Source organism: Oryctolagus cuniculus, chromosome 7, assembly GCF_051225735.1.
Source record: "Oryctolagus cuniculus isolate XC-2025 breed Fujian yellow rabbit chromosome 7, ASM5122573v1, whole genome shotgun sequence".
NCBI classification, from domain to species: Eukaryota; Metazoa; Chordata; class Mammalia; order Lagomorpha; family Leporidae; genus Oryctolagus; species Oryctolagus cuniculus.
The window spans coordinates 8,453,087-8,470,323 of record NC_142873.1 but is presented as its reverse complement, the minus strand read 5'-3'; the positions used below and the strand labels follow the sequence as shown (position 1 = coordinate 8,470,323).

At 41.3% G+C, this 17,237-nt stretch overlaps 1 protein-coding gene and 1 pseudogene across 11 annotated transcripts in view; one reads left to right on the top strand and one right to left on the bottom strand.

The window, feature by feature from the left end:
* Positions 1 to 17,237, bottom strand: part of RALGPS2 (Ral GEF with PH domain and SH3 binding motif 2) — a 169,550-nt gene that overhangs the window by 10,821 nt on the left and 141,492 nt on the right. For 8 of the 11 annotated variants that reach the window (XM_070077183.2, XM_070077193.2, XM_070077191.2 and 5 more), the window contains 5 exons: positions 16,193 to 16,247; positions 12,090 to 12,167; positions 10,148 to 10,253; positions 6,827 to 6,919; positions 165 to 270 (listed from right to left, as the gene is read on the bottom strand). In XM_070077183.2, coding sequence (XP_069933284.2) covers positions 165 to 270; positions 6,827 to 6,919; positions 10,148 to 10,253; positions 12,090 to 12,167; positions 16,193 to 16,247 — 438 coding nt within the window. The remainder of the gene's footprint in view (positions 1 to 164; positions 271 to 6,826; positions 6,920 to 10,147; positions 10,254 to 12,089; positions 12,168 to 16,192; positions 16,248 to 17,237) is intronic. The other 3 variants (XM_070077192.2, XM_089299446.1, XM_089299449.1) reach the window with 1 other exon arrangement.
* On the top strand, positions 1,892 to 3,798 carry LOC108177568 (large ribosomal subunit protein eL30 pseudogene; annotated as a pseudogene).

Sequence of the window (17,237 nt, the reverse complement as noted above, 5' to 3'; positions counted from 1 at the left end):
GGCTTTTAATTTTCAAGCTTATGCCCATAAAGCAAATGCAGGCTCTAAAAATGCTATCAATCATATTATGTGACAAAAAACTGCTCCAGTAAATAAAGCTACACACACACTTTCCCTGCTGGGTATTCCAGTTACGCACACTAGTGCCTCGTCCTCACAATCACCTTTCTCAGAGTCCGTGAGCAAGAAGAGGTCCGGGTGCTCCGGGTCGTCAGCCATCATCACCATCCAGCCGACCACAGACACATTCTTATTTGACGTTGACTTGAACTGAAAGATCAAAAGACGGTGAGTGAAAACAAAATCTTTGGATAATTTAAACAGAAATTAAGTGTTTCCGAGAGCATACTTTCAGTTTCTTATAACGAGACAAGATCTGTGACTTCACTCTGGCCACGGTCAGCTTGGGACCTTTTACTACTAAATTCCATCTAGCCATGCTCTCTTCACCTGGTCTCCTTCTTTCCAGGCCTTTCCCAGCTTCAACTCTTCATCAAGACCAAATGTTCCATCTCCATGCCCAGGGAGCAGCTCTGCAGGCAGCCTGATGAATTCACCTATTTTGTTTCTCCTAAGCTGCTGTTCTGCTCCTGGTAGTAAACACATTTGCATTTTAATGGCTATCTTATCCTAAATCTTGTGATTAAATGAACCAGAAGTGCTACCAGAGAATTAATGGTCATTAAAACACATGCTTACTGTGTTTCTCACAAAAAGGGTAATCTTAGCGTGCTTTTTACTTTTTTTTTTTTAAGATTTTATTTATTTGAAAGACAGAGTTACAAAGAGAGGTAGAGACAGAGAGAGAGGTCTTCCATCTGCTGGTCCACTCCCCAGATGGCCACAACAGCTGGAGCTGCGCAGATCTGAAGCCAGGAGCTTCCTCTGGCTCCCAGGCATGGGTGCATGGGCCCAAGCCTGGGCCACTTCTACTGCTATCCCAGGCCATAGCAGAGAGCTGGATCGAAGAGGAGCAGCCGAGACTAGAACTGGCTTCCATATGGGATGCCTGCGCTTCAGGCCAGGGCTTTAACCTCCCACGCCACAGCGCCGGCCCCTTTTTTTTTACTTTCGTAGTTAACTATTCATTTATTTTGTAGTTAACTATTCTTTTATTTATTATTAACTTCAGTTACACTTCTTTAGAACAATTATTAAATTACCACATTAACATATTAAAGGAGAAGACACGATCAACTCAACACCAATACAATTTTTGGGCAAATGTACTGCATACTGTGTTAAAGACACGGGCAACTCAGAATACAAGGGAATTTCCTAATCCAACAGTGCATTTCAAAAGGAAAACACACACACACACACACACAAAAACCAAATCAGGTAGACAGACAAAACAAACACTGCAGCCCACTTGTAAGGGTAAAATGCTAAAAACACTTGAAAATCAAGTATCATGACAATGATATTAGCTCTGGTATCTAGTATCACCACTGCTAGCTCTACCATCGTTAAATCAGAATTCGTAGGTCAATAAGAACAACAAAAAGGAAAGAAAAGACGTAAGGGTGAGGAGGAAGTTATCTTTAAAAGGATGACATTATTTACAGAAAATTAATCCACATCCACCAAATTAATGAGAAAGGTCACCAAGGTTGCTGGGAACCTAGAACTAAAAAAATCTATCACGCAAGAGGAATCTAGGAACACAAACAACAAAGACATAGAAAGTTTAATAGTTAAAAGATATTAGAGAAGACCTAAATCAATGGAGAAATACCGTCAAATTTTAAAAAGTTCAATGTTGTAGAGAGAGCAGTTCTCCCTAAACTGATCTGTAAGTTCAGTGTCATTTCAATGAAAATTCTAAAAAAGTTTTAATGTTTAACCTGACAAGCTAATTCTAAAATTTACATGGAATAGCGAAAGATCCATGATAACGAAATTCGGCAGCACTTGCTCTGCTACACATCAAGACTTACAAAGCCACCAAAAGGCAAACAGCCCTGGGAGTAAGGCCTCAGCCTGACGGAGGTGGTCACTTCACGCTTATATCAAAACAAGGCTTCGCACCCTGAATGCAAGTAATTCTGCCAACTGTACCTTAGAAAGCTGAAAACACACACACACACACACACACACACGCGACAAAGCTAAGGTAACTGAAGTCACGGGCTACTGGGGCAGGGACAGACCAACAGGGCAATGAAATCTAGAAAGGAATCTATGAGTAACATAAACTCATATGGCACGAGCAGGTTCTGCAGGTCAGCCATGGCAGAATGAACCACTCTGCCAACAGAGCCAGGAAAGTCAGCCGTGCATACAAAGTCATGAAAACCAGCGGCTACGTCACCCACATCACACTCCTACACTCCAGACAAATCCGTTACTGAAAAAACTACTAGTGGATAACAGTGGAGCTTGTTAATGATCTCAGGCTGGAGCTGGATTTTAGAATACATTCAGAAAGTACTGACCATAAAGGGAGAGAGACAGACTTTATTACTATAAAATTAAGAACTCTTCACCAAAAGACACCCTGAAGAGAGTGAAATGATAAGTCAAATACACTTGCAACATACCCTCCAGAATGAGTGTGTGTGTGTGTAGTTAAGAAGAACATATATGTAATATATATTTAAGACATTTGATTATTTAGAATAAGATTAAGCAACATATTTACCCAGGTATTCACAGAAGAAACATGAATGACCAAAACACATGAAAAAATTTCCAACTCAGTAAGCAATCAGGGGAATACAAATTAAATTATGAGGTGCTATTTCATATATACTAGATTCACCAAAATCTAAAAGCCTGACAATACAGTGAGAATATAAAGTCTGATTGTGCCATTCGTGAGTGTGTAAATTAATTTGCCATTTTCTAACAAAGTTCAAAATTTGCACTCTAGATATATAATCTAGAGAATCTGTGCACAAAAGTATTTATAGCAGGGGTCAGCTTTGTGGTGCAGCAGGTTGAGCCGCTGTCTGCAGTGTTGGCATCCCATATGGGCACTGGTTTGAGTCTTGGCTGCTCTACTTCCGATCCAGCTCCCTGCTAATGGCCTAAGTGCTTGGGCCCCTGCACCCACGTGGGGACCTGGATGGAGTTCCTGGCTGTTAATGTAGCCTGGCCCAGCACCAGCCACTGTGGCCATCTGGTGAGTCAATCAGTGGATGGAAGACCTCTCTTTCTCTGTAACTCAAATAAATAAATATTTAAAAAATATTTATAGCAGCACTGTTAGAAATAGCAAAACAAGCTTTTTTTGGTTCCTCCTTGCTCCCCACGAGTCTCTGCAGCTGTACGTGGCTGGAGATCATCTTGCACCTAAGGCAGGGAGAAGCCGGCTGCAAAGCAGATGAGAGTCAGTGGAGTCGATCAACTCTAGACTCCGCTAGTGCTGGAGAGTGGAAGACACCCACTGGGGTACACGCAGTCTCCGAAGAGGACCAGACAAAGCAAAGAGAAACTGGTCATCCTTGCCAGCAACTGCCCAGCTTCGCGGGAATCTGAAAGAGTATTATGTCATGTTGGTCCAAACTGGTGTCCATCCACAGTGGTGAGAATACTGAATTGGGAACAGCACACGGAAAATACTACAGAGTATGCACTCTTTCTATTACTGATCCAAGTGATTCTGATATTATAAGAAGCATGCTGGAACAGACTGGTGAAAAGTAAACCACACAATTTTTTTAAAATATAACTTCCCAGAGCTTGTATTTAAAAATAACAAAACAAAAAACCAAAGAAACTGGGGCCAGCACTGTGGCACAGTAGGTTAAGCGTCCACTTGCAGCAGAAGCATCCCACATGGGTGCTTGTTTGAGTCTCAGCTGCTCTACTTCTGGTCTAGCTCCTTGCTAATGGCCTGGGAAAGCAGTGGAAGATGGCCCAAGTGCTTGGGGCCCTGCACCCATAAGGGAGACCCAGAACAAACTCTTGGCTCTGGATCTGCTGAGCTCTGTCTGCTGTGGCCATTTGGGGAGTGAATCAGCACTCTCTCTGAGGTCTCTGAGACCTCTCTCTCTCTGTGTGACTCTGCCTCTCTCAAATAACCAAATCTAAACAAAACAAAACCAAAGAAACAAATGCAAAACTAAAACCCTAATCTGGAAATCATCCAAATATCCAGTTGTGAAAAAGAGTATGTGTCGGCTTATGCACACCTACAACAATGGATCACAATGTAATACCAAGCAAAAAAATTCTTAGTCCCTAGGAATATACATGTGAATCTATTCAAGTACATTTCAAAAATGGAACAATGCATTAAAGGAATCATACAAAACTTACAAGAAAATCACAGCAATGACTAATAAGGAATTCAGGACAGTGCCAGCTGTGAGGCCAATTCATGAGAAAGGCAGGAGATGCTCCGTGGGCAGGCTTTGGCCTTTCTGACAATGCCCTGCTATAGCCTATGAGGTCATTTTATCACGCTGTGAAACGCGTTGAGTACAATACTATCTTCTTTTGTATGTGTTAACATGTTTCACAGTGAAAAGGAGAAGAACGAACACAGAATATTTTAACAAAATAGAACACTAAGGTCAGGAGGTTTTAATACATGGAGAATGAAACTGGCAATATCACAGAACTGATGATTTGACAGTTCCCAATGTACTGTCAAAAAAAGTGGATAGCATGATCTTCTGATATACTTGTCCTGACTCTCACAATCTCTGCCTCATCTGCTTCTCTGAACAACAACAAAGTAACTCAAGCAACATAAGCCCTTCATGCAGAGGGATGAAGGTGAGACGGGGAAAACGGCCCCCGGCCATCAGCTGACTCCTTCTCAGGGTGATGCCCTTCAGAACTTTCTCTGTGCATTTACAACAGAGGCTTTTAAAAGATCTATTTATTTAGTTGAAAGGCAGAGTTACAGAGAGGCAGAGGCGGGGTGGGGGGAGGAGGGGAGTCTTCCACCTGCTGGTTCACTCCCCAGATGGCGGCAACACCAGAGGCTTCTTTGTGCGGTTGCTGCTCGTGGTGTCTTGTATACTGACGGGGGTTTTCTGAGGTTTTCAGCTGTCAGTAACTCTTTCCTGGTAAGCATTTTGGCTGTTCCCATAGTTCTGCTGTCATAAACATCACTACAGATATCTTGGTGTACTTGCTTCAGGAATTCTGTAGCAGACTCTCAGGTAAGGAATGGTTGGCTGCTCCTAAGCCACACACTGCCTCCCACTGACGCGGACTGCCCATCACAGAACCACCACCACTTTAAACTTCTGAGCCCTGTGGATGCTAAGTCCACGTCTCCCTACCTCATGGCCAGTACAACACTGTCAAACTTTAAAGCGTTAGCCTAATGGCAAGAAAAAGCGTCATTTAATCTGTACTTCTGGATAAGTAGTGAGGCTAATCATCTTTTCATGTTTATCAGACATTTGCATTTTGTTTTCAATTTATTTCTTTTTCCCATTTTTCTATTTTATTTATTCATGAAAAGTCTTAACATATTTGATGCATTTTTAGGTGTAGATTTGTTTCTAAAATTTAACTGCTCAAACAACATTTACTCAGTCATTACCTTGTAGAGAGTAGGTTCAAATATGTAAAATTATTTCTTACAGTGAATATACTTCTGCTAAATACTTGTTTTTACTATGAATATGCTTTCCTTTTTAATAATTCAAAAATAGAGAAATAACAAAATAACATTCTCCCTCCTTTCTTTCCAGCCATTCTATCCTTATGAGGTCCTTCGATGCAGAAAAAAATGAATACATTAGGTAATACTACAATCTAGGAATGCAGGCTTGCAGATTTCCCTTTCTGCACTTACAGGACTTCCCACATTCACTTAAACCAAAAATGTCCACTTTTATACCTTCAGCCTTATTAAAGGGCTAAAACTGGGACAGAAAAGAATTTCTCTGAATTATGTTGTGTCATGTGGGTGACTTATAAGTAGAAAAAGTACTTAAAATTTTTCTTTAGTGATTCACCTTTCCTCAGTAGTGTAAACCACTTAAATGTTCTCCATCCCCCCAAAATACATGATTTAGAATTAAATTTGTCTCAAAGAGATTTTATTAATGCAACATGGAAAATTATTATTCCTTTTAAAGACTGTTTTACAGCCATATAAAACACAGCAGGCAAGCCCAAGTTCTTGGGTCTCTGCCACCCACATGGAGACCCGGAAAGAGTTGCTGGCTCCTGGCTCTGGCCTGGCCCAGCTCCAGCTGTTGCAGCTATTTGTGGAGTGAAGTCGATGGAAGATCGATTTCTCTCTCTCTCTTCCCTCTCTGTCACCCTGGCTTTCAAATCAATAAAACAAAACAAAACAAAATTTTAAAACGGCATGCAAAATACAGCCACAGGACACTTCTAAATATTCTAAGTAATACGAAACGCAAGACAGTGGACTGCAGCTAACTATTGTGATCACTCATTCCTCTTTACTCCCGGGAAAATCACTGACTGATGGGGAAAGAACTTTCGACACTGGTTCCAAATCATCACATTTTGTACATCAGGAACTGAGACTCCAAGGCAAGCTTTTTGAATCGCGTTCTAAACCAGAAACCCAAGTCTGAGAAAGCCGTGCTACCAAGATAGAAATCTGTAATGTGCAATTGTGACATCTGCAATGGAAGAACATCATTCAAAAAACAAACCTCAAAATACGGAATTTATTCCAAGAGCTTCCTTGGAATGGTCCACCAGAATCAAAATTCCATTACAGCATTCATACAAGGAGTATAAAATGGGGAAAAATGAAAAACAAACAACATCCCTTCCACCTCGTCAACATCCTTGTGTCCCATTAGGACTGTTTTCTTAACAACCACAAAGAAACAGCTGTGAAACAAGGTCAAAATTTTAGAAGAAAAATACTTACATGTTTTCTTTCTGTAGCCTTTAGAGATTTGGCAGCATAGTAAAAAAGTTGTGTCCCACACAAAGCTGCCCAGTATTTTGTCCAAGCTGCTACCTGGGGAGGGTAAGCACATGAATATACTATTAAAAACGCTATGGGCTTTTCAGTCTCTTTACCCTTCTTTGTGCCAAAGATATACTGTACTCTCTGTCATCAAAGGCCTAACAGCCTTGAATTCTCTCACTTCTGCAATCTTCACCTCAAATATCCCCATGATTCCAGCTAACAGACTGTAGCATCCTCATCAAAGTAATTCTTGCTCTCATTAAGATTCCTGTTGCCTTTTTTTTTTTTTTTTTTTGGACAGGCAGAGTGGACAGTGAGAGAGACAGAGAGAGAAAGGTCTTCCTTTGCCATTGGGCCAGCCCCCAGTGGCCGCTGTGGCTGGCGCACCGCGCTGATCTGAAGCCAGGAGCCAGGTGCTTCTCTGGGTCTTCCATGCAGGTGCGGGGCTCAGGACTTGGGCCATCCCCCACTGCACTCCTGGGCCACTGGAAGAGGAGCAAACCGGGACAGAATCTGACGCCCCGATCGGGACCAGAACCCGGGGTGCCGGCACCGTAGGTGGAGGATTAGCCTAGTGAGTCACGGCGCCGGCCCCTACTGCTTTTTAATATTCTCTAGCATTTCCACTACCCCCTCCCTCCCAAAACCACTCTTCCCTTCTTTTTCTTCATATCTAGCCTATATCTCATGATCTAACATTGTATCCTTTCCCTTCCAGATACTTTAATTCAACTGCCCTCTCCCGATAAAACCCAGATCTAATCATCTGATTATCTGGCACCACATCCCACAGTAGCTGAGTATTACTGAAGAAACCACACAGTTAGACCAACAGATAACATTATGATCACAAATCTCAAATGCCTATCAGTCGTACTTCCCTCTTCCTCAATCTAGTCATTATGCACACACTGTCTCTCTGGAGACAGTTTTATACCTTCTCAAAACTCTAATTACCAACCCCCACGCGACCTCAGGCCAGAATGCAATCACTGCACACTCTAGAGAAAAACAGACGGAATCTGCTAAGGACCGCCTCCCGTGCAGCAGAGTCCATCTGCCGAGCTGTGCTCGCGAAGCTGGCTCCAGTTCTGGCCTCGGACGTCCACTCTGCCCATTCTTCAATGTCCTTCATTTGGCTCTCGGGCTGCAGAGCTCTCGGCATCACTGTAGCCTCGGCAGGGTCGCCTTTCTTCTTCAGGCACTTTCACCTGCCAGCCTTCTGGGACAACAACTTCTTACTGTACACTCTGGAGCAGACCCATACTTACTACAGAACTCCATCCCTAGCCCGTTTTTCTTCCCCAGTGACACTTCCTTCACAGATAATCCACCTCACCCAGTTCCACTCCTCAAATACTCTCTGTATGCCAGTGACTTCCAAATCTCTGCCACCACTCCTGTGTTGCCCTCCGAGCTACACTTTTTTAAGGGCCGAAATAACTAAGCACATGGATCTGAAGTAGGTCAAGGCTTACTTGACCAACTCCATTTCAATAAACGTCTCCAACACTTGTCTACCTCAGTCCCCAAGCTCAGAAGTTCCCGTGTTCCCACTCTTTTCTTTGCGCCTCACATGCACATCTCAAGCGACTCCAGCCACTGTCTCTGTCATCTCTTCCACTTCCTTCCCACTTTGAGTGCCTGAACTTTCAGACCTGCGAAGGCTAACTCACCTTCCTTACTCAGCTCTCAGCTCAAACACCTTGCAACGCTGACATCTCTTGCTTATTCTCATTTCTCCTCATTGGAATCGAATCCCTAGAGGCAGGCACTGACTCATCTGGCTCCCTGCTCTGTTTCTAGCATTGGACATGCTATAGGTTTGGTAACCGTTCAACTGACAGGCTATTCTTAGTTCACTAGCTGGTCTGATGTGGCTTCTTGATTGTATGTGCCTTTGGTTTCCTGATTTGTAAGTGGTAAAATAAGACTTTATACATGGAAATCATCTTTATATTTTAAGAATCCTTCATATCTTCAAAAACTTTAAGTGTGGATGTATGCCAAAGATTTCATAACCCAGATTAGACAGACTACTGTAATATTTGAGGAAAAGGTGATCTTCGTCCAGTGGTCAAGGAGCCACTGTGGTCCTGGGGAAGAGCAGACTTACCCATCACATGCAGACAGCTCTGCTTTACCATGCCCCCCCCCCCCACCCCGTAGCGTTGTGCAGGACACTTAACATCTGCGTTCTACACCACACAGGAAAAAAACTACATTACAATTACTTCAAAACCAGTGAAGCAGGGTTGGAGTTGTGGTGTAGTGGGTTAAGTAGCTGCCTGCAATGGCTGGCATCCCAGATGGGAGCCGATTCAAGACCCGGCTGCTTGGGAAAGCCGCAGCAGATGGGCCAAGTATTTGGGTCCCTCCACTCTAGAACCAGAGGAAGCCCCGGGCTCCTGGCCTCAGCCTAGCCCAGCCTTGGCTGTTGTGGCCATTTGGGATGTGAACCTGTGGATGGAAGATCTCTCTCTCTCTCATTTTCTCTCCACCTCTAATTTTGCCTTTCAAATAAATAAAAAAATAAACCTTAAAAAAAACAAAACAATGAAGCAACATTAGTTGAACTTTATTTTAAGGTTCTTATTGCCTATTTTCTAATTTTCCTCATCTTTACTAAAATAATTCTTAATGATATATGTTCAGATTTCTACAGGAACAGTTTAATACACAAACTATACTGAAGATAAAAAGAAAAGTGTGGGAGTGCCTTTATTTAAGTATATGTAATATATGATTTCTGTATGGAGATAACTTTAGGAAACATGGCGAGGCAAATGTGTCTTTTATAATATTCAAGTCTACTATATACCTGATTTTATTGCAATTGCTTTAATTATTTTTAGGATCTTTTTTTTTTTTTTGGACAGGCAGAGTGGATAGTGAGAGAGAGAGACAGAGAGAGAGAAAGGTCTTCCTTTTGCTGTTGGTTCACCCTCCAATGGCTGCCACGGCTGGCGTGCTGTGCTGATCTGAAGCCAGGAGCCAGGTGCTTCCTGGTCTCCCATGGGGTACAGGGCCCAAGCACTTGGGCCATCCTCCACTGCACTCCCGGGCCACAGCAGAGAGCTGGCCTAGAAGAGGGGCAACCGGGACAGAATCCGGTGCCCCAACCGGGACAGAATCCGGTGCCCCGACCGGGACTAGAACCCGGTGTGCCGGTGCTGCAAGGTGGAGGATTAGCCTAGTGAGCTGCGGCTCCGGCCCTAGGATCTTATTTTTACATATTTTAGAGGTGTGTTAAAATATAACATAGTGAAATCTTACTGCAGGTTTTTTGCCTTCTTTTAACAAAGTTTTTCTCCTGAGAACACCTTGAATAGTAACCGCTCCTGGATACAAATGCACTGCCAAATCTTCTGATTCTGCAGAACTGTAATAATGAAAATGAAAAAACCACATAAGATCTGTGTATATATTTTAAGCAATGGGTACTTAAAATGAAATTATTTTTAATTTTAAAATTTTGTTGCTTTATTCACAGTTGAGAAGACATGGACAATTTTTAAAGATTTATTGATCTGAATTGTATAAGCTGGCATGAAATTAGGAAGCTGTTAAAAGTCAGCAGGTTCTAAACACACACTAATATACATTTGAGTAAGTACAATTTAGAAAGAATGCAGTAATTTACTTTAGTAGAGATTAAGCATTTAAGAATTTTTTTCTTAATATGCCACATTGCATCATTATCATAACTTTATTTTCCTCATCAGAAACTCTGAAGTCCTGGTAGGAAAGATGGAAATTCTGTTAAAAGCACTTATGAAAACAAAACTGAAAACAAAACAAAACTGAAAATAAAAGTAGCAGGAGCTCAATAAAAGTAAAAATCCATGCTTAATTTAATTCTAAAATAGGTTAATTAATAAAGTAATAAAATAACAACATTTTAAAAAATAACTTCCTGCAATAATTAATGGCATTTAAATGCTGTCAGCGTACAAGCATTTGATTATGGTCTAACAGTCTCCAAACTCAAGATTGCCTTTTCATGCAAGTTAAAAAAGAAGACAGAACAACCGAACATTTTAATATATTTTCCAAACTGATTTAAGGTGCTGTACTTAAAACCAGAATAATTTCTACATGAACCAATCAATACATATTGATAAACATGTCTTTTTTATGATATGATACAAGCTGTAGAATTCCTATAACAGCAAAGAAATCTGAAGTTTGCCAGTTTACTTTTTTATGGTTCTTTAGGTGTCTTCAAAGTGACTTAAAAACTTAGAAACCATCAGAAACTCTATGCTCAGCCACTTATATTCAGGGATGTACACTTGCACACAAGGAGATCCAGTATCATCAAACTGACATAAAGTTTGCTTCAAGTTTGTTTGCTGTTTCAAGAGTTGGCTGACTGGGCTGAGTAGGTTAAGCCTCTGCCTGTGGTGCCAGCATCTTGGATGTTCCACTTCCCATCCAGCTCCCTGCTAACAGCCTGGGAAAGCAGTGGAAGATGGCCCACGTGCTTGGGCCCCTGAATCCACGTGGGAGACCTGAAGAAGCTCCAGGTTCCTGGCTTCAGGTCAACCCAGCTCCAGCTGTTGCAGCCATTTGGGGAATAAACCAGAGGATGGAAGACCTCTTTCTCTGTCTCTCCTTCTCTGTCTGTAATTCTGCCTTTCAAATAAATAATCTTTAAAAAAAAAAAAAAAAAAAGAGTTGGCTGATTACCCCTTACCACTAAACCTTATGTTTCCAATCACTGGTATAATCCTTATTTGACTCCTCACCTCAATGAGTTGAAATACATAAATATTATTTAATGAAAGAGACTGGTCTAAATTCATGGCCTGTGGTTTATCTGAAAAAATCATTTAAAAAGAAATCAAATGTATATTTTTTAGCAAAGTAAATGCTTTGATTGAAGCTTATAAACAACAAGCAGATTATTATAATAGTCTCTCAAATAACTAGCAGCATTAGAAAGACTTGTGCAGTTAAAAGGCTACCAATTCATTAACATTTTAAAAATATGACATAAAGACAAAAGCTTTAGCAATTAGCTGTGTGGATCAGAGAGAGTAGTTCAAATTTATCTTCATGTCAGATCTTGGAAAGAAAGTTTTTCTGGGCGATTTATCTAGTTTTTCAATCAGTTAGTTGAGAAAGAACAGAAAAAATGCCAGACCACAACCATGGGAGCCAATCACCATCACCAGAGGGGGTTCTGTGGCCCCTGAGTGCAGGGGGATTGTACCTGCTGGCCTTCACGTGGCTTCGATAGCCATTTCGTGCCACTCTTGTCACCGGGCCGAGAGAATGGTATAATCTGTTCCTGTTGGATTCCATTATAAATTGTATATATTACATATACTTTTATTCATACAATCATCAATTCCTAAAACAGTATAATAGCTTCTTTGTGTAACAGTTCTCTAAATCTGACAAAAAGCATGTGATCAATCTTCTGTTTTATAAAACATGAAGACAGATTTCAAAAATTCTTTTCTCCTGCTGTCTCTAAAAATACTTATAGGTGTTAAGAATATACCATACATTTACATTTACGTTAGTTTTCACAAATCTGCTAAAAGAATGAAAAAGTGATTTATAGCCAAATGTAAAAACCTAAAAAATACTTCAAAAGTTCTTTTACTTCTATTCTATTTCTTGGAATCTAGTTTAAGCAGGATGCCTGGATTTATATAAATACCTCCTTTTAATATATGTCCCTATGAAGACACCTAAAAGCAATGTGGCTTGTAACTGAAGACTAATGTGAAAAACCTTATCTTCCTTTTTATTCTACTTGGTAAATCAAAGAAAAGTAATAAAGGAGATGACCAACTAAGTAATAAATATAGGTATTATTTTACTTCTAAATTAACTGATGAATAAATGAAAAATGATAGGAATTCATATTTATCCAGAATGAAACATATTATCAAAGGGAGTAAACACAAACACATAAAACATTGGTATTCCTTTGCTTGAAAACAGCCAAGAGTAGCACTGTTGACAAATATTTTAAACAAAAAGCATTATTTTAGTAATGTAAGCAACAACATATTTGATGTCTCTCTAAGAAAAAAGAACAGCAAGTGACGTGCTAACATTCAGAGTACTGGTTCCAAGCTCACTATCCACAAGCAGTACTCTAAATCCCAGTTCTTGATCCACTTTTTGTTATTTCACATCTGAATCTTGCAGAGCAGCATGCATTTAACTGTTCTCAAAATGTCCCAAGGGTCACTGATTTCAACTTGGCATAGTTACAGTGGATTTTTTAGCTGCAAATGTCTGCAAAGTAAAATACTTGTCATACAAGAAAAATACTGTTTTGAGACATGAAGGTAACACCATTCAGCACTCTTCACAAGCAGCCTGCTGGGATGGGAACAGATTGTTTAACACGACACAATTCTGGTTAAATCTTACATAACTCAGGCAATTTAAGAAGCCATTTTACTAGTCAATATTTTTATCTAAATCTTTTTTAAAATATTTATTTATTTATTTGAAAGTCAGAGTTACACAGAGAGGAGAGGCAGAGAGAGCAAGAGAGAGAGAGGTCTTCCATCTGTTGGTTCATTCCCCAGTTGGCTGAAACGGCTGGAGCTGTGCTGATCTGAAGCCAGGAGTCAAGAGCTTCTTCTGGGTCTCCAACACGGGGACCCAAGCACTTGGGCCATCTTCTACTACTTTCCCAGGCCACAGCAGAGAGCTGGATCAGAAGTGGAGCAGCCAGGACTTGAACTGGCGCCCATATGGGATGCCGCACTGTGGGCGGCGGCTTTCCCCACTATGCCACGGTGCCGGCTCCTTTATCTGAGTATTATAATGAAGCCTGTCATCACAGTATCTGATGGCGTTATGCTCTTTCTCTAGTAGAAGCACAATCTGTACATGGCCAAGGCAATGCTTGCGTCTTTCCCACTTCTGGAAAACCCAAATAAAGAGACTTAAAAGTAAAGGTTGGGGGGCCAGAGCTGTGGTGCAGTAGGTTAATCCTCCATCTGTAGTGCCGGCATCCCATATGGGTGCCAGTTTGAGTCCTGGCTGCTCCACTTCAGATCCAACTCTCTGCTCTGGCCTGGGAAAGCAGCAGAAGATGGCCCAAGTCCTTGGGCCCCTGCACCTAAGTGGGAGTCCTGGAAGAAGCTCCAGGCTCCTGGCTTTAGATCGGCCCAGCTCTGGCTGTTGCGATTTGAGAAGTGAACCGGTGGATGGAAGACCTCTCTCTCTGTCTCTACCTCTCACTATCTGTAACTCTACCCCTCAAATAAAGTCTTAAAAAAAAAAAAAAAAAAAAGGTTGGAAAGAAACAACATGTAAAAATAAACTGTTAAGAAACCTCCAAACTAAAAGAACAAAATTCGAGAACATTGATAATGAAAGGAGAAAGGGATATAAGTATTTTGAAATATAGGGCTTCTAAGTCAAATCTTAATCACATAATGATGAGAAATATCTATGAAGTTTTGTCTGGAACATGATCTAAATCTTCCAATTAGCTTAAAATTAACTGATTCAAGTATGATTCAAATTGCTTTCTACTAAATAGTGACTGATAGGAAGTTAGATAACTAAATATTTTTAGCTCTGTTTTTGTGTTATTTGAAAGGTAGTGTAGAGAGACAGGAGAGGGAGAGAGGAGGAGAGAAAATGAGGTGAAGGTAGGCATGAATCGTTCATCCTCTGGTTCACTCCCCAAATGCCCCAACAGCCAGGGATGGGCCACTGCATGCCAGGAGCCTGGAACTCAGTCTGGGCCAGTCTTGGGCGGCAGGGACCCAAGTATGTGAGCCATCTTATGCTGCCAGGATGTACGCAGGGAGCTGGATCGGAAGAGGAGCTGTGATTTGAACCCAGACTTTCCAACATGGGATGAGGGTGTCTCAGGGCATCTTCACCGCTGCTGTCAAACACCCAGTTTCTCAACTCTCCAGTTTTAACATGACATTACCAACACTCTTGGTGCCTTACCAGTTACTTTGTTTATATACAAAATGGAGCAGTTACTTTGTTCAAGAGTCAAATATCTCAGGAATTTAAAATGGCAGAAGTGGAATGGTTAGAAATAATCTAAGATTCTAGCCGGCGCCGTGGCTCAATAGGCTAATCTTCCACCTTGCGGCGCCGGCACACCGGGTTCGAGTCCCGGTTGGGGCGCCGGATTCTGTCCCGGTTGCCCCTCTTCCAGGCCAGCTCTCTGCTATGGCCAGGGAGTGCAGTGGAGGATGGCCCAGGTGCTTGGGCCCTGCACCCCATGGGAGACCAGGAAAAGCACCTGGCTCCTGGCTCCTGCCAGGATCAGCGCGGTGCGCCGGCTGCAGCGGCGGCCATTGGAGGGTGAACCAACGGCAAAAAGGAAGACCTTTCTCTCTCTGTCTCTCTCTCTCACTGTCCACTCTGCCTGTCAAAAAAAAAAAAAAAAAAAAAAAAGAAATAATCTAAGATTCTAATGAACATTTAAGAACTATTAGTAATAATCATTTGTGTTGTTTGGCTACATTCTTAAGGAGATCTTGCATTTAAAGATCAATATAACATGATATCTGCTGCAAGCAGATGATGGCTTTACAGCTTAAAGCAATAAGGGAGGTAGAAGGGAGTCTGATGGAGTATTTCAGTAAGGTGTAAATTCTGAATTGACGATAATTTAAATCTGGACTTCAAGCTGCTTTATTTATGGCATAATTTAAAATCTACTAAAACATTTTGTCCTTGAGAAAGCAGCAAAGGATGAAACAGACTATTCATTCCATAAAATGTCTTAAAATAAACCAGACTTAAGGAAATAATTTCATTTCTGAATATATAGGTAGTGAGTTCACTGTAGTTGTTTGTTTATTTACTGTGAGAGGCGGAGAAGCACAGAGAGAAAGACAGAGAGCTCCCGTCTGTTGGTTCAGTCTCCAGATGCCTGCACTGGGTTGGGCCAAAGCTGAGAGCCAGGAAGTCAATCCAGGTCTCCCACATGTATTTGGCAGGAATGCATACACTGCTGGCCAGGGTCTGCATTAGGAGCCCTAGCTGGAGCTGGGTATCAAACCCAGAAACTAAGATATGGGATGTGATGTTTAGCCTTGCAGTTATTATTTTTGAGTCACAATTTTAAGTGCACTAAAATTCAAATATATGTGTCAAGCCACCAAACAAACATACACATTAGATACACTATCAGCTAATCATTCTCATTACTCACATTTCCAAAAGTAAAATATCAATTTCTAAATTTATTTTACCATCAGGAAACTAAAATAGTCCCTTGGGGTAAGCACTGTTTCTTAAAATTCACATTATCATGGACTTTAAGACAGACAAGCTCAGAGCAGTCACATGGACGCCTTCTCTTACCTTTCAAAAGCAGGCCATGAGGTCTCTTCACTTAGTTCAGAACCATCACTGCTACCTGAATCAGAAGTTGTTCCATTTTTAGAATTATTCTTCCAGTTTTGATTTCATAAATTCCCAAGATGTCAATCACATTGCAGATGAACATACACATTACTTAATTTAATATCACTGCTGCTAGGTTTATTTTGCAATATACTGAAATACAGTTGATGAAACTACCTAACATTACAAAACACTAAAAAAAATTCCTGCATACCCAACTTACAGCTCCAACTCATTATCTTAATAGATCATTTTCCACCTTCAGAGAATGCACACTGCACTTTTTTTTTAGGTCTTTCATAACTTAGGACCAATATTATTATGAAATCCTTAGAAGTTCATGGTATATGTCTTTCTTTTTTAGTGAAATCCGTTACTACCCTAGGAGCAAAAAGCTTAATAAAATTCAATTCTTCACTGTTAAGATAGACAAGCTGAAGAGGATGGAATTAAAACAAAAAACAAAAACCAGAAACAAATGGTACTATAACAAAGTAACAATTTCCTCTTTGGCCATTATAACATTTAAAATGGTCCTTAAATAGAAAGTTTAAAACTGGCTGGAAAAACATGTGAAGGGTGAAGATTCTGGCCAGCAGACTTCAGTTCTGAGAGGTAACCCTGGCTCTCAGTAAGATTAAGATGAAGCGTCTACCAGCCTTGTAATGGGGGTCCGACGCTGATGCTGCGAGGCGGCCATTACAGGCAGCTGATGAAGACCTCTCCTACGTGCCTGGAACAGCATGAGTAACAGGCACAGAAGCCTGCTTCCTGTACTGCGCAGCAGAGATGAGGAACCAGAGGTAAAGCTGCTGCCGCTGCCGCTGGTGGTGGCACGTGGTGCACGTGGAAATGGAGGCACACTTGCAGTGCGGTGTGGAGCTCAGGGTGGACATGCCTCCTTGGCATGTCTGCTAGGCAGCACTGCTCTAGGGTAGCCAGGACATACTTGCCACTTGAGAAATTGTTTGGGGTCACTGTCTCAAGCCCTGGTTGATTTTTT